General features: G+C 44.5%; 1 protein-coding gene across 7 annotated transcripts in view; it reads right to left on the reverse strand.

The window, feature by feature from the left end:
* The window catches only part of FNDC3B (fibronectin type III domain containing 3B), a 362026-nt gene that overhangs the window by 255695 nt on the left and 81143 nt on the right, over window positions 1-25188 (reverse strand). For all 7 annotated transcript variants that reach the window (XM_070072505.1, XM_008266495.4, XM_008266496.4 and 4 more), the window contains one exon: window positions 23631-23769. In XM_070072505.1, the coding sequence (XP_069928606.1) occupies window positions 23631-23741 (111 nt within the window). In that variant the 5' untranslated portion in view covers window positions 23742-23769. The remainder of the gene's footprint in view (window positions 1-23630; window positions 23770-25188) is intronic.

Here is a 25188-nt window from a genome sequence, read left to right on the forward strand (position 1 = left end):
CCAGTGATCACAGCTGGTCTATGGCAAAATTGAGAAAACAAATTCACATGATTTTATTTTAGTCCCCTCTCTTTACTCTCAATTAGAAAAAAGAGAAGTCATAGGCTGCAAGCAACCACATAATACACGGAAAGAAATGTCCCAGGATCAAAACTGCACAGCCACTGGGAGGTGATGGGGAAGTAATGATTGCCCCATCCTGCTCATCTTTTCTGTCTTAAACCTGAACTCAAAACTGGTAGGAAAAGAACCAGGCCACCACCAAGAACACAGAAGAATATACTTGGCGGATACAGCTCTCGCTTGGTCAACACAGGTAGTAAGATAAAAGATCTTACTCTGTGTCTTCCAGGGCTTTAGGATTCTTGTGTTTAAAGCAAGGGGAAAGTGTGTTCCAAAGCTCCAAAATGTTTAATCCTCTGATTTCCTCGAAGGATAAAATTCAAAGGTCTCTGTCCACAGACACATCTGTAAAAATATTTCAGCATAATGCAGGCCACTCTGCTTCTAGGTGTTTTCCTTTGTGTGTGTGTATGTGTGTGTGTGTGTGTGTGTGTGTGTGTTTTGGACAGGCAGAGTTAGACAGTGAGGGAAAGATGGAGAGAAAGGTCTTCCTTTTTCCTTTGGTTCACCCCCTAAGTGGCCGCTACGGAGGTGGAGGATTAGCCTAGTGAGCCTCGGCACCGGCCCTAGCTATTTTCCTACGATGATTATAAAAATAGCTACTACTCACTGAATAGTGATTATCTACCAGGTAGATATTATTAATCAGATATTACAGGTGGGCAAATTGAGACATAAGAGAGACAAGAAACAACGTCACAAAACCAAAAAGTGACTGGGGTAGCACTGTCAGAGCCAAAACACATGCACCTGTACTTCCCAAGACCACCTGCCCCTTTAAGATGTGCGGGTTTCACAGAGCCAGCTCTCTACAGAGCTACTTCAAAAACTACTGTAAAAGAATACAATCATCTGGGTCAAAGGTGCCTCCACAAAGACTAAGTTCTCTTCTAGGAAACCTGTGCTGTAACTCCCTGAAGGACAGCCCCCTTTCCTTCAATCAGGGTACAGCAGTTAGGATGTAAAAGATCCTTTAATTAACAATCACTGCTTTTCCACTGGACAAGATTTATTCTCCCAAAGTCCTTGTCAAGTCCTTTAATTCTCTTGGAATCCTAAGCTGAACCAACAAATCCGTCTCTCCACTATCACAATCACTAGATGCTACTTATTGTGACCTAATGGTAAGGATAAGACAACTCTCAGGAAAATTGCATCATAAGCTCCTATGCGTACCCAAAGTCATCATGGGTCACTAACAAAAAATACTTGAGTGGCTAGTAGGTAACCAAGGAAACAGAAAGCAGATAAATAGAGGGGAAAATGTTTCTGCACTGAAATCACACAATTTTATAACTGCAGAAAATATATAGAAAAAATATACAGAAAAATTCATACAGAATTACTACAGGAATTCAACAGTTGCATTTCATGAAACAAATGCCCTCAGAGGAATTACTACTATGTCTCAGTCTCTTGTTAAATTACTATCATCTTTTTTTTAAATATTTATTTATTTATTTGAAAGTCAGAGTTAGGTGGATAGGGGAGACACAGAGAGATCTTCCAACCAGTGGTTCACTCCCCAAATGGCTGCAATGGCTGCGGCAGGGCCAAGCCAAAGCCAGGAGCCAGGAGCCAGGAGCCAGGAGCCAGGAGCCAGGAGCCTCCTCCAGGTCTCCCCATGTGTGTGAGTACTATTCTCCACTGCCCTCCCAGGCACATCAGCAGGGAGCTGGATTGGAAGTGGAGCAGCTGGGACTCAAACTAGCTCCCATAAGGAATGCCAGCATCTTAGGCCACGGCTTAACCTGCTATGCCTATTGTTTTTCATTCGAGCAGCAAGCAGACAGACCAACAACTCCCATTCCATGGTTCATTCCCCCAGAAGGCCATAAGATCCAAGGTTAGGCCAGGGCCAAGCCCTAGGTACACAACCCAAGTTTCCCACACAAGTGGTAGTGATCCAATCACTTGAGCCACTACCATTGCCACCTAGGGTCTACACTGGTGGGAAGCTGGAGTAAGCAGCTAGAACAGGGAATCAAACTCAAATACTCCAATAGTAGCAACTGCCATACTAAACACCAGCTCTCATAGCTCAGTCTTAATTCAGCAAATATTAACGAGTTCCTAGGTGACTTGGGTATTCTTCTAGGCACTGAGGATACAACTGTAGACACACGCTGCAACAAAAGAACTTGTAATGTGATGGAGGATAGGGGTGGGATAATCTTTCAAACAACAATAAAACATTTACAGAGAGTACTACATGCAATAAAGATAGTACAATATCACTTTGTAAGAGGTTTTATGTTTCTACTCCCTCTAACTGTATTGTTTCACAAAAAGTGTTGCTGTTTGCTAAGAATGTAAATTCAACATCAACTTGGATGGGAAAAAAATGACAAAATGTACAGTGTAATACACATGGTCCAAAGTGAGTTAAAGCCTCTTTTAAGAGAGCCATAAACACCCAAAGCTACAGTTTCAACTGTAAGACTTTCAAGATAAGAACCAAGAATATAAAAGATCAAAACTCCATGTTGGCCGGCACCGCGGCTCACTAGGCTAATCCTCCGCCTTGTGGCATCAGCACACCGGGTTCTAGTCCCAGTCAGGGCACCGGATTCTGTCCCGGTTGCTCCTCTTCCAGGCCAGCTCTCTGCTGTGGCCAGGGAGTGCAGTGGAGGATGGCCAAAGTACTTGGGCCCTGCACCCCATGGGAGACCAGGAGAAGCACCTGGCTCCTGCCATTGGATAAGCGCGGTGCATCGGCCGTTGGAGGGTGAACCAACGGCAAAGGAAGACCTTTCTCTCTGTCTCTCTCTCTCACTGTCCACTCTGCCTGTCAAAAAAAAAAAAAAAAAAAGAAAAAAGAAAACTTCATGTAAGATTTAGGGGGGCGTGTTAGCCTCATTGAGATGGACTACCCCATCAGCCTTGTGGGTGCAGAACACCAGCATGCTCCCCCATTTTTTCATTTTATTAAAACACACTTTTCAGACAGAACCAAAAACATAACTCATCTTCATTTACTGAAAGTCACATTTACTGAAAACAAAATTTGCTCCCTGCCATCCCCATGTCAGGGGTAGCCCTTGTTAAAAATATTAATTGAGTGAGAAGGAACACCTCTACCCCCACCTCAGCCCCATCACACACTGGCACGCTGATGGGGAATCAGCAACTCAGGCCACTCCTGTCCTCATCAGCCCTTGCTTGGATATGCTTTGCAAACTGAATTTAGTGTGTCTCACTCCACTATGAACCAGCTACTACCTCCTGTCTGGTTCTGATTGCTAAAAGAGAGCAACATGATCCCTGCTGATGTGAGAATTAATGTCACACATCTCAAACAACTGTTCACGGAACCCCAGCAAGCAACTCTGGTGGTGGGGTCTCAATGGCAGTGAGAAAACAGACTTAACACCGATATTTCCAATATTCTGCTGTTTGCCAGCCCCATCTCTAGGCTGGTCATGTATTTTTTGAACACGGTTCTTCACCTTAAGACACAGGAAATGAGCTGCCCTTGAAGAATGCTTCATTCGGCCAGCGCCGTGGCTCACTTGGCACCCCTGGTTCTAGTCCCAGTTGGGGCACTGGGTACTAGTCCCGGTTGCTACTCTTCCAGTCCAGCTCTCTGCTGTGGCCTGGGAAGGCAGTGGAGGATGGCCCAAGTCCTTGGGCCCCTACACCCGCATGGGAGACCAGGAGGAAGCACCTGGCTCCTGGCTTTGGATCGACGCAGCACGGCAGCTGTAGCAGCCATTTGGGGGTGGGGGTGAACCAACGGAAAAGGAAGACCTTTCTCTGTCTCTCTCTCACTGTCTACAACTCTCTCTCTCTCTAACTCTGCCTGGCAAAAAAATTAAAAAAAAAAAAAAAAAGGAATGCTTCAATCCTTATCAATGACAGAAAATCAATTCCCAATTCTGTCACCAAGTATTCTAGAGTTAAATCTTCTTGATGGCCATACTTCAGTAATTGCTTGAAATTAACACTACTGTTGCCTGATATATTGTGCCAATAAACATGATTCTAGGGGTCTGAGAAGGATTTGAAGGATTGGGTGGAAGAGACAGAAGGCTACGGCCTCAAGACCCACTACATAAAAATCATCACCATTAGGGCTGGCAATGTGGCACAGTGGGTTTAAACCACTGCTTGGGATGCCCGCACATGATATTAGAGTGCTAGTTCAAATCCTGGCTACTCTTCTTCCGATGCAGCTCGCTGCTAATGCATCTTGGAAGGCATCCGAAGATGGCTCATGTGTTTGGGTCTCTACCACTCAAATGAGAAACCCAGATGGATTTCTAGGATCCTGGCTTCAGCCTGGCCAAGGCCTAGTTGTCACAGAAGCTTGGTGAGTAAACCAACATGTGGAAGATTTCTCTCTCTGCCTTTCAAGTAGATAAAAATAAACATTTAAAAATTTGATTATCTTCTAGTAAGTGCTAAGAGAAGTTATGAAACCATCTAGAAATCAGGTAAAGTTATAGTTGGGAGTGACATTTAAAGGAATATAGGGAGACTACAAGTGGATAACTAAAGAAAAAGCATACAGACAAACTCGTGGAAGCCTGACCATATGATGTATTGAACAACAGCTCAAATTCTGATTTGGCTATAATGCTGTACATTTGTGACCCAGGGACAAAGGTGAGACTAAAGAGGCAAGCCAGGGTCACCTCTGAATGGCTTTGTTTGTCCTGTTTCAAAGCCTGGACTTCATCCTGTGAGCAGGAAAGTTTTCCAGCAACAAAGAGACATCAGTAGATAATGCTGACAGCAATGAGAAACTCATACTGGGAGACAAGACACTGGACATGTGAAGACCAGTGAAGATGTTAATGAAACATCTTTGACATCTGTGACTTAATTCAAGGATCATCTCTAGAAAGAGTTTTCAAAAGTAACCACTGGCTTAACTTTTAAATATTCCCATGTCAGGATTTGGTGCTGTATAGTTTCACCCAACCTCTCCAGGTAAACCGTGGTTGCTAAGGTTATGTACAGGAATGTGTAAGGCTCCCCACATCGTATCTGCTTACTATGTTCCTTTTTCCTGTCACTCTGATTATCTTACCCAACTATGCATCCCAAGCACTCTCAATACTGCCAGTATTTATGTGTGTTCTCTCTTGCACTGCCTCCTAGGCTTTTCCTGCCTTAATTTTTTCTCTTTGGTTTCTTCACTAACCCCAAAAGGATTCAGCAGCCAACCTAGCATTCCTTTCCTTCACTTCTAGTCAACTCACCAAACAGTTGCAGTAGGTTGTATTTGTACACCTACCACAGTGCTGACCAAAAGGAAAGCAGTACTAGTGGAATTACTGGAAAAAGCAAATGTAACTACAAATTTAAAAACCACTTCATTACTTATTTTCAAGGTTCCAAACATAGTCACATCCCAAAACATTTCATTAAAGTGCTAATTCATTTCTTATCTTTTTAAAAAAGATTTATTTATTTATTTGAAAGAGTTACACAGAAAGAGAAGGAGAGGCAGAGAGAGAGAGAGAGAGAGAGAGAGAGAGAGATCTTCCATCTGCTGGTTCACTCCCCAATTGGCCAAAATGGCTGGAGCTGTGCCGATCTGAAGCCAGGAGCCATAAGCCTCTTCCAGGTCTCCAAAATGGGTGCAGGGGCCCAAGGAATTGGGCCATCTTCCACTGCATTCCCAGGCCATAGCAGAGAGCTGGATCAAAAGTGGAGCAGCTGGGACTCGAATCGGCACCCATATGGGATGCCAGCACTGCAGGCAGTGGCTTTACCTGCTACGCCACAGCACTGGCCCCATCATGTCTTATATCTTGATGTTATAATTTATCTTTTATATAAAATAAATTTTTATATAATTTATCTTTTATCTTTTATATAAAAAGGCCTAAAATATAAGTTTTTTATTTGGGGAGTGAACCAGCAGACAGAAGATCTTTCTGTCTCTCCTCCTCTCTGTGTAACTCTGCCTTTCAAATAAATAATTTTTTTAAAAAAATAATAAATTTCAAAAAATAAGTAGATGATATCATACATTACATATTTAAGTTTCTTTTTCCAGTCATATTATATTTTGAAAAAACTCAAATGAGCTTCGAGTCAGAGCTATCTTCCCAGGTGTATGATAGGTCTGTAAGTAGTGAGTATTTAGTTTCAATGCATTTTTTAGCTAATCACTTAAAAAAACAACTAGGATACAAAAAGGTGTGTATTAACCCAAGACACACAATGAGAAGAGCAAATCAAACAAATCAAAGTGGAGTCTCAGCTCTGCCAGGCAGGTCAACCAAACGTATCCAGGGATGTTTCCTCACCTGTAGAGAGGAGGGAAAACCCACCTCCTGCGTTTGCTCGTGTAGCCCTCGCACAAGGCCTTACGTAGGAGGGAAGCTCAATAAACAACTGATAATCATACTTTTTATCTTCAAATTCCTACCAGTGGCAAGTCTCTCAGTGACATAAATGAGAGTGTCTCAAGAAAAAACTTGATCAAATCTGCCAGATCTCAAGTTCTCAATAAATCTAAAAGCAGCCAAGCACACTTCCACCCGGCTCTCCCGAACAGCTCCCCTCCCAGCTCACGTCCATGCAGGCACCAGTTCAGCTTCCGTGGGCCTCAGCTACAAGGGAGACTCTGGAATCCACTCACAGAGGTGCTGAATTCTAAACCCTTTACCTCTACAAGATGGCCTGAATTCCCTGGAAAAGTTCTCATTAAGACTATCCTAACGGAAGGCGGCAATGAGAAGTGACAGAGTAGCAGCATGCCATGTGGAGATGTCCTATTGCACACTCAGAAGCCCAGGAGACACCCACGCTGGCTCAGTTTTCTGACAAGCTGCCCCCAGAAGCACACAGGAAGAATGAAAGTCAGCCAGATTCTATAAGGAACACCAGGTTGCCTTTTTACACACTTAAGCAACCAAAGCGAGAGGTTATCTACCACATAATCCAGGAAAACAGAATCATACAGCTGGATACTTCAGACTGTTACAAAGTTTAAAGAAACTGTCCAGACTTAAGATTTCAAAGCAAACACATTAGAAATGCTCTTCAAAAATGTAATGCGTTCAGATTTTCCTTTCTAGATGTTCCTCCCAGAGCTTTGTCAAGCAAATGTTGGAAAGTCAGGCGCACTGACTCTCTCAGTCTTGAAAGAGCTACATCCTGGAGCACGTACATACTAACATGCACAAATGAACGGATTATTCCAATTCTTCCCTCACTGGACACTGAGTCCAAATTCAGGACTGACACTAGTCTCTGAAGAGAGCAAAGGAAAAATGTGACAAAGATTTTTCCAGTCAGCCCCGCCCCTCCTCCTCAGCACACACAAGCACATAGCAGATTCTATGCACGTCTAATTTGGGGCCAGTTTATGTACCATGACATCAGCTCGGTATAATGAGCCAAGTTTAAACTCCATCTGGGACAAATAATGTCCAGGCACACTGTGACTTCTTTTGTTTATATACACTGACTAAATATGTCTTGGTGGTAAATGAACTAACTCTTAAGATTTATTTCCCAGGGCCTCCAAAACAATATTCTGCACCCTGAAGCAACTCCTTGCCTCCAGTTCTCTTTCCAAGGCTGCGCGTAAGTGATTTTTAACAGAACACATGATTTTGAAACATGTAATTAACATCTTGACAAGAGTCGAAGGCCAAGGAGCCCTTCATCAATCTGAAACAAAGAAAATGAGAAATTCACTAGAAAATGAGTGTGATATGTTGGTGTTGAATACAAATACCGCATGACCCTCAATTCCATATTCCCTTTGGAGAGTGGGAAAAGTGGAGGTGAGGGCTTTAAGACATGCTGGTATAGCAAAGCGGCCACTTTCTTTTTGATGCAGAAACTTTTTTCAATTCTGCCATTACTTAGGAGAAATAATTATAAATTCAGAATGAAAAACAAACCAAATAATAGGTTTAAGTTGTACAAGTGTTTTGAGTTTTTAAGTCTCAAAAACTGTCTCCAGGTGACATAATTTTTGACTGCAGTGAAGGGTGGAGTTTTGGAAGAAAAGGCAGCCCCCCCCCTCCTCAAAAAAAAGCCTTCTCCTGGCTCCCAGGGTGAGACTCCCATGGGAGGGAAGAAACCTCAGGACCTTTCTGGAAATACCCTCCACCGTCCTCCACCGTGCTACCCTCAGGGAGAAAACCGTCCTCCAAGGAAAAGGAAGAGTGCTACAGTGAGTGGGGCTGGGCTTCAGTAGACTTCACTCCCACCCAACTCCTCTTCCGAATGGGCCTTGAGACACCACCACTCAGTCCCCTCAGGGCCAGCACCATAGCCATCTTCAAAGTGAAGTTAGGGGCCAACACTGTGGCTTAGGGGGTAAAGCCGCCACCTGTAGTGCCAGCATCCCATATGGGCACCAATTCGAGTCCCAGCTGCTCCACTTCCAATCCAGCTCTCTGCTATTGCCTGGGTAAGCTGTAGAAGATGGCCCAAGTCGTTAGGCCCCCGCACCTGGACAGGAGACCTCGAAGAAGCTCCTGGCTCCTGTCTTCAGATCGGCCCAGCTCCAGCCATTGCAGCCAATTGGGGAGTGAACCAGTGAATGGAAGACCTCTCTCTCTCTCTCTCTCTCTCTCTCTCTCTGCCTCTCCTTCTCTCTCTGTGTAACTCTTTCAAGTAAACAAATAAATCTTAAAAAAAAAAAAAAGTGAAGTTAATGCTGAGATCACAAAAAGCAATGAAAGGGGAATGGTCTTCTTGGAAAACTTTACAAGTTACTACCCTGGAAGACCCAGCCCATGTCTCTTGGCTACTGTTGGCCTGAATAGGACTAATGGAGCCTTGCCCAACCCTGGCAGCTCTACCCCTCCTGGAAGGCGGGACCTGTTTTGCAAAAGGACAAGGTGAAATGAAATCCCAGCACTGTGATCTGCCAGCAGTGAGGGCTTCACCTTTGTCATCTGATGTTTTGTCCATAAAAACGACCACCACCTTACAGAACACAAGGCTGGGTTGCAGTGATATGTGTGAGCACTCAGCACCTGGCCTAGTGCCTCACAACCCCTCAAGTAGTTGCTCTTCCTTCCCTGCACCATAAAGAATCAAAGAAACCAAAACAGCCACTAAAAGCCATTCTGTCCACCCACAGTCACTCAACTAAAAGCTGAGGCTGCAAGTCTTCTGGCAATCACTGAAGTCTGAGAAAAACCCCAAATTGTAGTCAGACACTTGCATTCCTTTCCATGTCAGAAATCCATCCTTTACACTGTTAAGGCACTGGAATCCCTGCAAGACTCAACCTTACTAAAGAGTTTCTCTGGCATTTCCTCCTCGGTTTCAGAGTAACTGATAGAGGACGAGCCCTGTGCTGCTCCACACAGCACACAGAACACAGCCCTGGCAATGCCTGGCTTCAGATCTGGTTCATGCAGGCTCTTTAAATTTCCAGGATGGCCCTAAGTAGTTTGGTGTGCAGGGGATTCCAAACAAGGGACTCTAGCAAGTGAACTGGATGTGACCACACACCTAGTAACAGACAATGCCCCCCTGCCTCACCCAAGTGAATCTCCTGCTGACTCCCTACAGCGGTAAAACAGAACTCACAGAAACTGAATAAAGGAGCCTGATGTCTGATTTCCTACACCAGTCCTTAACAGAAAAAGATGGATGCCACTTCTTTGTAATTTACATGATAGCAGATTGTAAAATATAGCTTTATTTTCTGTTGTGACTAAAGTCACCAAATAAAGAAACAAGTACACTACAAGGATGCTGTCCATGTGTTGCCACAATGCTGAGAGTTTAAAGGGGTCTTAAACAAAACCATCATAGTAATGCAAAACAAAAATTTAAATGCTGAAATCTGAGAAGATGAATGAGCTGTGTTCCTTTAGCCAGTTTAGCTATGGAACAGCATCACTAATGGAAGCACATGCCTTGTGGTTGCTCCCACGAACCAGAATCCACGAACCTGAAGGACAATTCGACGCTCCAATAAAAGACCAAAGAAACTTCCACCAGAGACACTAACATGCTCAGTGTTTAAGTTTTCTCACTACAGTGCTTGAGCAACGGAGACAGCAAACAACCAGAGGTAACCATGGTCTAGTTTCGAGCACAAGTTGACCAGAGTGCAAGGTGTCCGGCAGACGAATCAATTAATTCACAGGCTTTTACTGGGGTTCCGCTCCCGGGGCTCGCGGGCGAGGTTCACCGGTCCCAACAGAGCAACAGAGCGGGGAAGTCGCACCAGAGATTGGGAGAGCGCCTTTTATAGACTCAGGGCATGGGGGTTAAAGGTTGAGGCGGTCTGATCCTCATTGGTTGACCTTTAGACACCCGCAGGGACCTTGCAATGCCCCCCCCCCCCCCCCCCCGCCAAGTACAGGTAGGAACCTTCCATTCCCGGATGTGTAGGCCTTCCTTCCATGCAGATCCCAAAGCTACCATAGGGTATGTGTATCATTAATGTCATTGAAATTCCATCCCTATTATTTCCAAAAACAGCAAGAAATTTCTTGTGAGATCAGAAGGAAAGTGAATTCTCCGATTTCACAACTATGCTGCATGATTTTAATTTTTAGGTGGGGTCATTCAAATGTTCTGGCATTTTCTAAGCATGTACTCTTCTCAATCCGTAAGCACTATTAGACCACAGTCACCTCTGGTTCTTTGCTGTCCCCACTTAGTTCCCCAATTACTTGCAAAGCAGAAGCCCTTGGCAAGGTAATTTGCTAAACCCAGACTGTCCATATTATCTAAAGGCTTATCTATAATACTGCAAGGAGCAAGACCCGGGAAGCAAAGAGCAGACCCGGGAGAGGCAGGGTCGTTATTCTGGTTAATGATCCTGCTGAACACACCTGCTGCTCATAAAACACATTCCCTCCACACAGATGATCTGATCTGCTGGTGGGCTGTTGAGGAAAAAGGCCCAGAGCTGAGAAGCAGTACCAATGTAAGCAGGAACACTAAAGCAGCATGTGAATGCTGTTTCTTCTGAGGGGACTACCACGTCTAGCTTCAAGTTATTTTAACATTAGCATTGATCTGGAAATGGTTAAGAGGCTAATGCTAGTTTAAGTAGGGAACTCAGACAATCTGAAGATAGCTAAACCTAGGATCACCTAGATATAATACTACAATGGCAGTTTAGGAACTGGCTCCTATGCAAACTGTTGATTCTTGCATTTGGGTATGTAGGACAGAGAGAAAAAGAGTTAAGTTTCTGCATTTGGAACCTGGAGACATATGTCACTATTTTATACAGCTTACTCACTACTGTCACACTGGGAGAGTCTTGTATGTATTTTAGTTGAAATCAATCATGTGCACAAAGAGCAAAAACTGATGTACACATATAGTCTTCACACATGGTGGATGCACAAGTGCCTTGTCTCTTCTTCCTTTGTGTATCTATTACTTTTACTATACTACAAGGTACACCAAAAGCTATTCTATCACATTCAATATGACACATGCATATGTTCAAAACACAACACTGAAGACCAGAAGTTGGGAATATATCAATTTTAATCCTATTTAAAGAAAAAGCTAACAGAAATGTTTAAAATAAAAATATCTCGGCCGGCGCCGCGGCTCACTAGGCTAATCCTCCGCCTTGCGGCACCGGCACACCGGGTTCTAGTCCCGGTCGGGGCGCCGGATTCTGTCCCGGTTGCCCCTCTTCCAGGCCAGCCCTCTGCTGTGGCCAGGGAGTGCAGTGGAGGATGGCCCAAGTGCAGTGCTTGGGCCCTGCACCCCATGGGAGACCAGGAGAAGCACCTGGCTCCTGCCATCGGATCAGCGCGGTGCGCTGGCTGCAGCGCACCAGCCGCAGCTCGCCAGCCGCGGCGGCCATTGGAGGGTGAACCAATGGCAAAGGAAGACCTTTCCCTCTGTCTCTCTCACTGTCCACTCTGCCTGTCAAAAAAATAAAAAAATAAAAATAAATAAAAATGTCTCACTATGCTGCTGGCATTATGGTGCAGCAGGTTAAGCAGCCTCCTGTGATGCCTGCATCCCATATGGGTGCTGGTTGGTGTCCTGGCTGTTCCACTTCTGATTCAGCTCCCTGCTAATGCACCTGGGAAGGTAGCAGAGGATGGCCCAAGCGCTTGGGTCCCTGCACCCATGTAGGAAATCCTCAAGAAGCTCCTGGCTTCACCCTGTCCCAGCCCTTGCTTTTGTACCCATTTGAGGAGTAAACCAGCAGACAGAGGGTTGATCTCTGTGTCTACTTCTTTCTAACTCTGCCTTTCAAATAATAAATCTTTAAAAAAAAAGTCTCACTAGGTAATACCAGGCAAAGTTTACTTTTTAAAAAACGGTTTCAATAAATACTTTTAAGACTCAACTCTTACAGACTATAAAAAAGTTTATACACACAAGTGTTTGCATGTCTGCCCTTGGAACACTTACACTTTGCATCTGTGTTTAATGTCCCTTAACTAGAGTGTAAACAATGAAATCAGGACACCTGGTTGTTTCCTCTGCCGTGCCTATGCTTTGGTTAGTGCTCCACGTGACACTTGCTGGGGTGCAGGTAACAGAAAACCAGAGGCCAAGAAAAAAAAAGCCCACCATGTGCATATGTAGATAGGTAGATTTGTAATAAGTAAATCTAAGTAAACGTAATTTGTACTAAATAAATCTGAAGCCCGTCCACAAAGCCACAGTAACCATCCTCATTTATTTCACAAGTCACCAGGCAGGTAGAAAACTCAGAGGCTTTACCACTACAATACCCAGAGAGCGTGTCTAACAAACCTCAATCATTTTTGCTGCATTTAAAGCATGATGGCCGGTGCTGCAGCTCACTTTGCTAATCCTCCGCCTGCGGCACCGGCACACCGGGTTCTAGTCCCAGTCAGGGAGCCGGATTCTGTCCCGGTTGCTCCTCTTCCAGCTCTCTGCTGTGGCCCGGAAGCGCAGCAGAGGATGGCCCAAGTGGTTGGGCCCTGCACCCACATGGGAGACCGGAATGAAGTACCCGGCTCCTGGCTTCAGATAGGTGCAGAGCCAGCCGGCCATGATGGCCATTTTGGGAGTGAACCAACAGAAGGAAGACCTTTCTCCCTGTCTATAACACTCTCTCTCTCTCTCTCTCTCACTGTCCAACTCTGCCTGTCCAAAAAAAAAAAAAATTTAAAGCATGATATACATGCTCACAAGATGCAATTTCAAAGGTAAAACAGTTAAGAATTTTCAGACTCCAGACTGCAGTGACGGCAGAGTCCCTGAAGGTTAGGAAACCGCAAGAGGTGGACAGAGCAGGGACTGAGGGCAATATTCCCCAGCCGAAACAGGAAGTTTTCCTTAGTTGCCAGTTGTTGAGCAGAAAGACCACCCCAGGGTTATCAGACCCTCTGGATTTTCCATATTAACAGAAAGTTGCAGAATTTCAAGTAAGTCTCCCAATTTTTAAATAAAAAGTCATCTTTCAATATTTACAAGGAGGCAGTTTCCAGGATTTGCCAAAACACCAAAGTCCATGGATAGTTGAGTCAAGTCGCTTACAGAAAAGGTCACACTGTTTGCACATGACTTAACGCACATCTTCCCATACAGTGTATATCATATCTAGATTACTCCTAACACCTACCACATTCTACTGTTTGGGAATAATGACAAGGAAAAGAAAGTCTGTATGTGTTCCATACAGATGAAATCTTTTATCCAAACAGTGTTGAGCCACAGAGAGCACACAGATGCCAAACTCACAGATATACAGGGTCACTCTATTGGCACCAAAATCTTTAAAAATATGTCAAGGCAACAAGTGGCCAGTTTTCAAGCCTGTTTTAGATGAACTGTTTGTTCATTTCTTTCATCCATTCCAAAAGAGTTGATGAATGGCACAGCATGAACAAATGAAGAACTTCCCTAAGTTTACAATGGAATCAGAATGTCAAAGGACTGCAGCAAACTGCAAACAATCATGTCAAAACCATCAGAGGGGCCAGTACTGTAACACAGCGGGTAAAGCTGCTGCCTGCAGTGCCAGCATCCCATACAGGTGCCAGTTCAAGTCCTGGCTGCTCCACTTCTGATCCAGCTCTCTGCTATGGCCTGGGAAAGCAGTAGAAGGTGGCCCAAGTCCTTGTGCCACTGCACCCATCCAGGAAATCTGCACGAGGCTTCTGGCTCCGGATCGGTGCAACTCTGGCCACTGTGGCCAATTGGGGAGTGAACCAGCGGATGGAAGACCTCTCCCTCTGTCTCTCTTTCTCTTTCTGTATAACTCTGACTCTCAAATAAATAAGTAAATCTATAAAAAAAAAAAAAATCATGGAATTTCAAACTGCCATTACTCTGCAGTGCAACCTTGCCATGCCGGTATTTTTCCTTTATCTTCTCTTTTGTGAAGGTAGCTCAATTTCCAAAACGTGAAGGACACTGGCTAGCCTCTTGACGCATCTCATTGTCATCGCCTTGGGCTAATGAAATCCTGTAGTGTTTCTCAACCCAGGCAGCTCCAAGCTGTCCTAATTATTGTGGGTGCCACCTATAACAATACCCTTTGATAATATGCCATAAACATTTTCCTGTGCAAGACTGAGCTGAGATTCTGCACAGGCCTTTGAAGTGAGTGGAACTCGCAAACCTAACATAACACAAAGGTGACTGAAAAGGCAGACCATAATCCTGGATAAACTCACACCTCTTCTACAGTTAAGAGGAGGCCCTCAGAAGCAGTGCTGGCTGCCTCTGCAGCTGGCAAGTGGCTCTGTTTGACGGGTGCTTGTGACCTGCACCTATGCAGGGTTGACCCCTCTGAGGAACAGAAATGAAGGGAGGAGGAGCATGGGAGGACAAACGCATTCACTGGTCAGGACACTGAACTGAAAAATGATCACAGGCTAGGCAGACAGAGTATGCCTGGGCGCCTCTAATATTAGCTGTCCACTGCATATACAATCCCTATGCGGTGTTCTCATTTAATAAAACACAAACTGATGATGTGATATGTAATCCCAAGTAACAGTCCTAGACTGCACTTTAAGTTAGAGCATTTGCCCCAAGCAGAGCCTCCTCACAGACACCTTCCTGGCCTGGTCTGTTTTCTTGCTGGCCTATCCCACTCCACAATCCCTCCTGTGTGCTCACACAGCACTGTTACATTCCGCACCCAGAGCATCACCCCTGGGGTTAGCGTATGTGTAAATACAGCTTTAGGGGGGCGGGGTGCAAACCACGCTCAGTCCCCACTAAATTATCCATTCCTTTAGGGCAAGAACAGGGCCTATTCATCTTTGTGTCACTGCACCTCATTCACTGCTGGCATAGACGGGCATGTGATAAATGCTTATTAAAATGAACAAATCTATTATTCAGCCATTCTGTACTTCAGTCATAAATCCTACCCCCTCATTCCTTTCCACCCCAAATCTCAAAGGAGAGAGACTGACACTATCTTAACACCAGAGGCCCTTATAAGTTTGAGTAGTAGAAAGAACGTAAATGGCAGTCCGCAACAATGATTTTATTTAAACATCTGTATACATTGTACATTCCTCATGCATCTTAATGCCGAACAGCATGACCCAAATCTGAGTTTCTCCAGACTTGGTTTTCCAAGCCCAACATTTGACCAGCCCAAGCAATTCTACTTGCTAGTTCAAGCCCCAGCCCATAAACAGAATTTTATCATAAAAGGAACTGTTATATAATGTCATTCTGCAGAAACAGCTGCATTTATAGCTGGCAGTCACATTTTCATTTGAATATCCTTTATTTTCCTGGGTAATCTTCCCAAGAGTTGTTTGTTTTTCTGCACTACACCAGTTACAAAACTTCCTTTCTCCTGGAATTTCTGAAGCATGAACACAGTCTGTTGTACAATGCAAAACTCTCCGTGGGGCCCCCAACCAGTGGCTATTGGTATATTTAAGGAATAAACCTGTGTGGTAAGAGAATGTGAATGACTAATGCAAGAAGGAAGCCGTTGGGGAAAAAAGTTATTAAAAAGATAGCACCAGAAGAGAAGAGGTTGCTGGGTGTGGAGGAGGGGCGCGCTGGCTGCAGTGGCAGGATGACCAAGAGCACCATCTGAACATGGAAAGTCTGCATGCTTCAAGCACTGTCTAGAAATGTGAGCTCAAAAGACCACTCCAGGCCAACTCTGGCCATGTTCTCTGCCTAGGGGGAAGAAGGGCTTTCAAAACGAAGACACAAACAGCTAGTAAAACGCAACTTGCAGTGAAACAACTCACTAAGTGCTGATCACCAGGGTAAGGCAAGGCAACAGACCTGGACAGGAGTGGGGCAACTTCCACCTCCTACTTTCCAGGGAAAGCTATCTTGAGCTACAGGACAAATTTCTGTTTGAGGGGATCTACTTCCTCAGATAGAGGCACTAAAAATGCTCATCAGCAAATAATATTCTGGAAGCTTGAAAGAAAACAAAAGGCAAGAGATGAGAAATACAGTACAACAAAATAAACACTTACTACGTACCCTCTACGTGCCAAAGGCTAATCAGAACAAAGACTCTCAGCTGGTCTCATCCTACTAGGGACTGACGCTCAGTCAACGTGCAGATCAAGAGTCATTAAGAAAATATACACTGCCAGCACTGCAGCTCACTAGGCTAATCCTCCGCCTGCAGCGCTGGCACACCGAGTTCTAGTCCCGGTCGGGGCGCCGGATTCTGTCCCGGTTGCCCCTCTTCCAGGCCAGCTCTCTGCTGTGGCCCGGGAGTGCAGTGGAGGATGGCCCAAGTGCTTGGGCCCTGCACCCAAGGACCAGGAGACCAGGAGAAGCACCTGGCTCCTGCCTTCGGATCAGCATGGTGCGCCGGCCACAGCGCGCCAGCCGCAGCAGCCACTGGGGGGTGAACCAACGGTAAAGGAAGACCTTTCTCTCTTTCTCTCTCTCTCACCCTATCCAAAAAAAAAAAAAAAAAAAAAAAAAGAACATATACACTACCTTTCTGTAGGTTCTAACTGACGTAGATTAAATGAGCAAATCAGTAAACTACCATCCTAAGTCAACACTTCTGTTCTTAAATGATGGCTGTTGTAATCCTTCTTCAGAGATTATTCAAATATTAAACCAATTTTAAAAGCCAGAAAATAAGCTGTTTATTCTTTTGCATTCAAAACCTAGTTACCACATCTTTAAATCTCTGAGATGTGCTAAAAGATTATAACAGATAGTTTACCATATCAGTGGGTTATGAAAATGTCAGCATGGGCACCAATTTTCTGATTACAGAAATGTATTCACCATAATTTATATAGCTACACATTAAAAACTCAAGTCAGTTCTTGATTTTTATAAATCAAGAATAGTATATAATTAGGATATTAAGGGAAGCAAGCTTTATTTGGCTATGCTGGCATTTAATTATGCCAAGTAGAAAAATTACTAGTGAAAAAAGCAGCAATAATTCGTGGAGAAAACAATAGTTCAAGATAAAGTTATTCAATTAGAGAAAAACAAAAAAAACCTCCTACCTACCCAAAAGAAATGAAAACATTAGGTCCACAGAAAATTTTGCACACAATTGGTCAAAACTGCATCATTCATCACAGGAAAAAGTGAAAGCAACTCAGTAGATCATGAATCGATTAATAAAATGTAGTATAGCCATACAATGGCGTATAATTTGTCAATAAAAAAGGAAAGAAGGGCTGAGATACGCTACAACATGTGAATGAACCTAGAAAATATGCTGAGACATAGATGTTAGAGACAAAAGATCAAGTATTGAATGGTTTCCTCTATAGGAAATATCTAAAACCGACAACACTTACAGAGACAGAAGGTAGATAAGCAATGACCTAGAAGTTGGGGAATAGGGAATAGGAGTGACTACTACAGGATTTCTTTATGGGGTGATAAAAAGATTCTAAAATTAACTAAAGTGAAGGTGTGTAATTATTGGAGTATACTACTGGATATTTAAACAGCTGAACTGTACGGCAGTATATGGACTGTATCTCAAAAAAGGTATTGACAGCAGTAAAAAACAATGGAATCGGTCATTTGGAACAAAATGGAGGAGTCTGGAAAACATCATGCTGAGTGAAATAAGCCAGTCCCAAAGGGACAAATATCATATGTTCTCCCTGATTGTTGACAACTAACCGAACACCAAAAAGGAAGCCTGTTGAAGTGAAATGGACACTATGAGAAACAGTGACTTGATCAGGTCTTGTCCTGAGTGTTGTTGAACAACTTAATACTTTATCCCTTTTAGTATTTTTTTTGTTCAACTTAATACTATTGGTTGAACTCTTTAACACACAATTATTCTTAGGTGTTTAAATTTAACTGAAAAGTGATTCCTGTTAAATATAAGAGTAGGAATAAGAGAGGGAAGAGATGTACAGTTTGGGACATGCTCAATTGGACTTTCCCCAAATGGTTGAGTTAGAAACGTGTGAGGGGATTCCAATTCAATCCCATCAAGGTGGCATGTACCAATGCCATCTCAATAGTCAAAGTGATCAGTTTCAGTTCATAATTGATCATAATGAAAGGATTAAGAGTCAAAGAGATCACATAAATAAAAGACTAGTGTCTGCGAATACTAACTGAAAGAATTAAAAAAGGAGAGAATGATCCAACATGGGAAGTGGGATACACAGCAGCCTCTCAGAATGGCAGATTTCCTAAACAGCACTCTGGTCTCAGAATCAGCCCTTAAGGCATTTGGATCTGGCTGAAGAGCCCATGAGAGTATTTTAGGCATGGAAAGCCAAGAAACTCTGGCAAAAAAAAAAAAAAAAACAACAACACCTACATGAAAGATCTCTGCGAGTGAGATCCCAGTGGAAAGAACGGGCCATCAAAGAAGGAGGTACCTTTCTCTGAAGGGAGGAGAGAACTTCCACTTTGACTATGACCTTGTCTAAATAAGATCAGAGTTGGCGAACCCAAAAGGCTTCCATAGCCTTGGCAACTCATGACAAGAGGCTAGGGTGATTATTGACACCATAAGTCAACAACAGGAGTCACTGTGCACTTACTCCCCATGCAGGATCTCTGTCCTTAATGTGCTACACAATGTAAATTAATGCTATAACTAGTACTCAGTACTTTACACTTTATGTTCTGTGTGGGTACAAACTGTTGAAATCTTTACTTAATATATACTAAATCGATCTTCTGTATATAAAGATAATTGAAAATGAATCTTGATGTGAATGGAATGGGAGAGGCAGCAGGAGATGGGAGGGCTGTGGGTGGGTGGGAGGGAAGTTATGGGGGGAAAAACCACTGTAATCCAAAAGCTATACTTTGGAAATTTTTATTTATTAAATAAAAGTTTAAAAAAAGGCACTGAAAAAGTAAACTGTGTCTGTTCACATTTTAGTTTTTTTCACTGTTGTTGCTATTCATTTTTTAATTGGTAAGTTCTTTTTTAAAAAGCTTCATTCATAATGAGGATGAATTCTTTGTTAAGAAAAAAAAATCAGCCATTTTACTCTTCTTTTCCCACTATCTAAAATGACAAACCAAGGTTTCAAATCTAACATGACCTCAAATAATGAAAATTAACAGCGTCTCTTATTTAGAAAGCCAGAGTATGGTGGAGAATCCTGCCAAGAACTAGTCCTAATTAAATCCAGATATCTACATGTCAGAACTCAGGAGCAAGCAGGCTGTGGGAACTGAAGAGCTATCTCCCAACTACGGTGGCTCTCTCGCATATGAAGAAAGGTTTCAGATGTCCCTCTGCACAGCCACAGAGTCCTGGGAACACTGTGAACACACACAAGGTAAGCCTCGCTGTGCACACCACACACGGACACTTAAGAGGCAGGGCCGGCAGGCAGCTCTCTTATTAGTGGGAAGGCGGAGGTGCAGCCCAGCGTTTGTCATCCAGTGCCTGCACCATCCACTCTCGCAGTCCTCTACCTCCAAAGGGCTGCACTTCAGGTGAAAAACATGCTGCCTCGGAGGAGCACAGTGAAAGCCTCAGAAAGCATTCGTGCTAACAGATGTCTGTCTCTCAGGTATGTCCTGGGTCCTGGTCCCGTGACATGAACCCACCCCGCACCACACAGTGCAGGCTCTTAAGAGCAAGCCACGAACACCAACAGGTGCATTTAGCAAGCACTCAAAATTCACACAGTCCCACACTCCAGGATCCGGACTGGGGTTGCGCTTTGCTCCACGTTCACTTGAGTGATCCTCTACACCTCCCCTCTCCCTGCTTCTCCAGCAAAGCTCTACCCTTTGGGATTTGCTTGCCTTCTTGATCTGGCGTCTTCTTGTGCTTTGCTTCCACACACAGGCTCCAGGACCCTGGTACACTCACTATGCCAATATTAAATGTTAGGGCCCAAAGGAAAGGTGAAGGAAGGAGCAGGACAGGTACCAGGGACACTGGGAGCACAAAGAGGAAGGAAGATGCAGGCACACAGGCCACCTGGCTGGGCGGAGACAGCACACGGCGGAGGCAACATCAAGGCAAGACAATATGCGCTATGGGCCTTCCGGAAGGATATTTCAAATGTGCTTTGGCCACTTAGCAATTTTGCCCCATTAAGAGAAATTTAAAGTTTAATGCCAATCAATAACTTGGCCCATACAGCCTGTAAGTGTCAATGCTTCTAACACAAACATGTTTACTAATTAAAGAGCAAAGTGGGACCCACAGTGTGTCGCAGAGGGTTAATACACTGCCTGAAACACTGGCATCTCATACTGAAGCACTAGTTTGAGTCCCAGCTGCTCCACTTCTGATCTAGCTCCCTGCTAATGTGCCCGGAAAAAGCAGTGGAAGATGGCCCAGGTGCTTGGGTCCCTGCCACCCACATGGGAGACCAAGATGGTGTTCCAGGCTTCTGGCTTTGGCCTGATGCAGCCCTAACTGTTGCAGTCATTTGAGTAGTGAACCAGCAAATGGAAGATCTCTTTCTCTTTCTCTCTCCCTGTACCTCATCCCCATCACTCTACCTCTCAAATATTTAATAACAAAAAAAGGTGGGGCCGGCCCTCTGGCATAGTAAGTTAAGCCTCTGCCCGCAGCACCAGCATCCCATATGGAGCTTTGGGCTCCTGGCTTTTGCCTGGCCCAGCCCCAGTCACTGAGGCCATTTGGGGAGTGAACCAGCAGATGGAAGACCTTTCTCTCTGTCTCCCCCTCTCTCTTTAACTCTACCTCCCAAATAAATAAAATCATAAAACACTAATAATACAAGGCAAATGTTTCCTTCCCGCAAGGTTTAAGTGTATCTCCATCCAAGAAAGCTTCTTATTTGCCTGCCTATAAACCAGATTTCCCCTTCCTTAGCCTTCCAGACTCCCAAATGAAATGAAAACCAAAGCTGTGAAGCAACTTCTGCTTGGAGTTGAGGTCAGATACAAAGGAGGGAGATGCCACTTGGCCTTCGATGGAACCTTCTTTTCTAGGGGCAAAGGAGTTCACTTCTGAGGGGAAAACTGGAAAATGCTGCAACCATAAGCTCTATAACTCAAAAGGTGGCGCTAGTCAAATTGAATCCTATCAACAAGACAGAAATCATGAAGCAGCAATGTGAGACGGTAGCCTCAGGTCCCCTGGCTGCATGTGTGAGTAAAAACTAGATGCCTGCACATGGGGATCCAGGCTGCTCTCCACACCTAGTCGAGCTGGACACGTTGGTTTTCCATCTTTTTATTAGCGAAAGGGAGACCAAGCACTGCCTCCTAAAAACCATTCACAGCACTCTGAGCCACGCCCACAAATGCTGGCACACAGCATGCAGAGGAGCACGCACAGGAAGAGGAGGGAGGCCAGGGCCAACCGTGAACCTGACGACTCTCACGGCCATCAGCTTCTACGCATGTGGAACAGAGCGGCTTGACACGGGGCCCTGGCATAACACGGTTGGCGTTTTAAAAAGAACACGCAAGCTGCTGTGAGGAAGCTGCTTGCCGAGGGGACAGAAGCCAAGGCAGAGAGGCCCCGCCTGGCGGGAAGCTGATGAGCTCCTGTAGCGTTGGTGGGAAGGACACTCCAGCAGACACTCCTGAGAACACACCTGCTGGACAACATGTTGGCAGACTGAAGAAGGAGCGCACTAGACACAAGCGAAGACTGTGGGGTCATAAAGGAACAGCAGGTAAGGAAGGAGGGGCAGTAAGGTTGGGCTGTGCTGAGAGAAGAACTGCCATGGAGGAGAAGGGACAGGGGTGGCCGCTGGAGGGAGATGAGGAAGCAAGTGAGGGGGCATGAGTTTCTTTGGTGGGGACAGGTACAATTGTCTATGAGTTTAAAAGACAGGTGTTGTGGAACAGCGGGTTAAGCCGCCACTGGCATCCCACATCAGAGTGCCAGTTCAACTCTCAGTTGCACTGCTTCCAGTCCAACTCCCTGCTGATGCGCCTGGGAGGGCAGTAGAAAATGGTTCAAGTACTTGGGCCCCTGCACCCAGGTGGGGGACCAGGATGGAGTTCCTGGCTTCTGGCTCCTGCCTGGCCCAGCCCTGGCTATTGCAGCCACTTGTGTAATGAACCAAAGAATGGACGATACTTCTCTCTCTGCCACTCTGTCTTTCAAATAAATAAGTCTTAATTAAAAAAAAAAAAAACACAGAACACAGTATGATTCAGCACAAAAAGAGACAAAGGAATGATAACGGGAGAACTTGCATCAGTGATAAGAAGGGATAAATGATAGTTCTTGAGCACATGTTAGCTGTCTTCTATTCTCACAAGGTTCATAGTCTGAGTCAGGAAAAAGTAATGTAAATTATTAAACAGCAAGGTAAGAGCCAACAGAGGTATACACAAAACATTAATGTACATGACAGATAAAGAATGCTGACGTGCTGTGATACAACACTGAAGTGGGGAGCACATACTGACAGAGAAATGACTGATTAACTTACTTGATGCATTTACAGATTTTGGCAAATATTTTTCAAGAAATTATTCCCAATTCTACTTTATACCTCTAAAGGAATACACAAAGACAAAAACATCTATTTAGTTACAAGACTGAGCAAGCCCAGTTTTTGTTAATTAAAAAATGTTATCAGAAAGAATAAATAATTCAGTCTCTAATAATTTTAAAAAGTTTTTCTTGGTGTTTAAATGTTTTTCCCTAAGTGTTACATGACTGAACTCAAAAATAACTTTTCCATTCTGTAATGATAAGTATCCACTGACAAAGGAGTTTATAGAAAGTAAGCACCCTGATTTTATGAGCTACGCATTGGAAGGACTGTTCCAGGAGCCAGGCTGGGTTCACACTGACCTGTGCATCTTGTCCAGGTCACTCCGGCGTGAAATCAAAGCCTGCCCTTATGAGCACACTGCTCCAGCCAACCCAGCAAACCAGTTAAGCACAATATACAACAAGAATAAATAGTCATTTTATTCCAAAGACTTACATAGTCTCAAAAGGACTCACTGCAAAAAAAAAAATCACATTTTCTGATGTTTCAAGAACACTCACTGGATGAGGTCACATGTGTTCTCAAACCACAATTTCTGATATTTTTAAATATCATACTGTAATTCTATGGCAAAACACTTACCTCTAAAAATACTAAGATAAAAAACCACAGACCTTTGACCCCCAACTCAGTTAGTGGGATGTTTCCCACTCTGACAATCTGATTTCACGTGACTTCTCTTGCTGCACCCACCTGCTGAGCTGCATCTCCGTTCACCAGGTGAGGCATCATGGCTACCTCTCCGTTCAGCAAGGGTGGCAGCTCCAGAGGGATCTGGTCGGTCATCATCATTGTGACATACATTCATGGAGAATTTCCCTCGACCGGCTTCCTGCAAGAAAACCATTGTGTTTTTTAGAACTCAAGACCACAAAAACCACCTGTCCTCAGCAACCTAAGTGCCCCACATGAGGTCTGCTGATATTCAAATGATTCTAATCACCAAAAGTGATGCTTGAGCATCCCTAATCCAAAAACCCAAAACCCAAATGCTCCACAGTCGGCAACTTGCAGAGAACAAACGTGACACCACAAGTGGCAAATGCCATACCTGCTCTCATGTGACCAGCTGCAGTCAAAAGGCAGACACATTGCTATAAATACTGCATAAAATTAGCCTCAAGCTAGGAGTTTAAGGTATGTATGAAACATAAATGAATTTTCTATTTAGACTTGAGTCCCATGCCCCAAAATATCTTTTTGGATGGGCAACTATTACAGAATAAAAGAAAAAATCCAAAAATCTGAAACACTTCTGGTCCCCAGGCATTTTAGATACAAGATCTAGGGTATCAGGCCTTGGGCAGGGGGAAGGGTACAGTGCAGGAAGCCAACTGAAGTAGGAGACCAAAGCCAGGCATCTCCAGGCAGTTATGGGAACACAACCTTTCAGGCCATAGTTTCGCCATTTAATCACAGGCTTTAAAAATATATGAATGGGGCCGGCGCCGTGGCTCAAGAGGCTAATCCTCTGCCTTGCGGCGTCAGCACACGGGGTTCTAGTCCCGGTCGGGGCGCCGGATTCTGTCCCAGTTGCCCCTCTTCCAGGCCAGCTCTCTGCTGTGGCCCGGGAAGGCAGTGGAGGATGGCCCAGGTCCTTGGGCCCTGCACCCCATGGGAGACCAGGAGAAGCACCTGGCTCCTGCCATCGGATCAGCGCGGTGCGCCAGCCGCAGCGCGCCGGCTGCAGCGCCCATTGGAGGGTGAACCAACAGCAAAGGAAGACCTTTCTCTCTGTCTCTCTCTCTCACTGTCCACTCTGCCTGTCAAAAAATAAAAATAAATAAAAAATAAATAAAAATAAAAACAGGAATGGGAGCCACTGCTGTGGCGTAGCGAGGTAAGCTGCAGCCACCGTGCTGGTATCCCATATGGGCGCTGGTTTGAGTCCTGGCTGCTCCACTTTCATTCCAGCTCCCTGCTAATGCACCTGGGAAAGCAGCAGAAGATGGCCCAAGTCCTTGGGTCCCTGCACCCTCATGGGAAATCTGGAAGAAGTTCCTGGCTCCCTGGCTCCGTTTCGGCCATTTGGGTAGTGAACCAAGTGATAGAAGATCTCTCTATCTCTCCCTCTCTGTAAATCTGCCTTTCAAATACATTAATTAATTAAAAAAAAAAAAAACACATATGAATGACAGTTACAACCCTAACCCAAGGACCTTTCTGAGATAAAACAAAGATCACTCTTTGAGCAGGTAAAAATGCCAAAACAAAAACTGGCAGTATCATTATCTTTAGGGTAATTACCAAC

Source organism: Oryctolagus cuniculus, chromosome 4 (genome assembly GCF_964237555.1).
Source record: "Oryctolagus cuniculus chromosome 4, mOryCun1.1, whole genome shotgun sequence".
Classification (NCBI taxonomy): Eukaryota; Metazoa; Chordata; class Mammalia; order Lagomorpha; family Leporidae; genus Oryctolagus; species Oryctolagus cuniculus.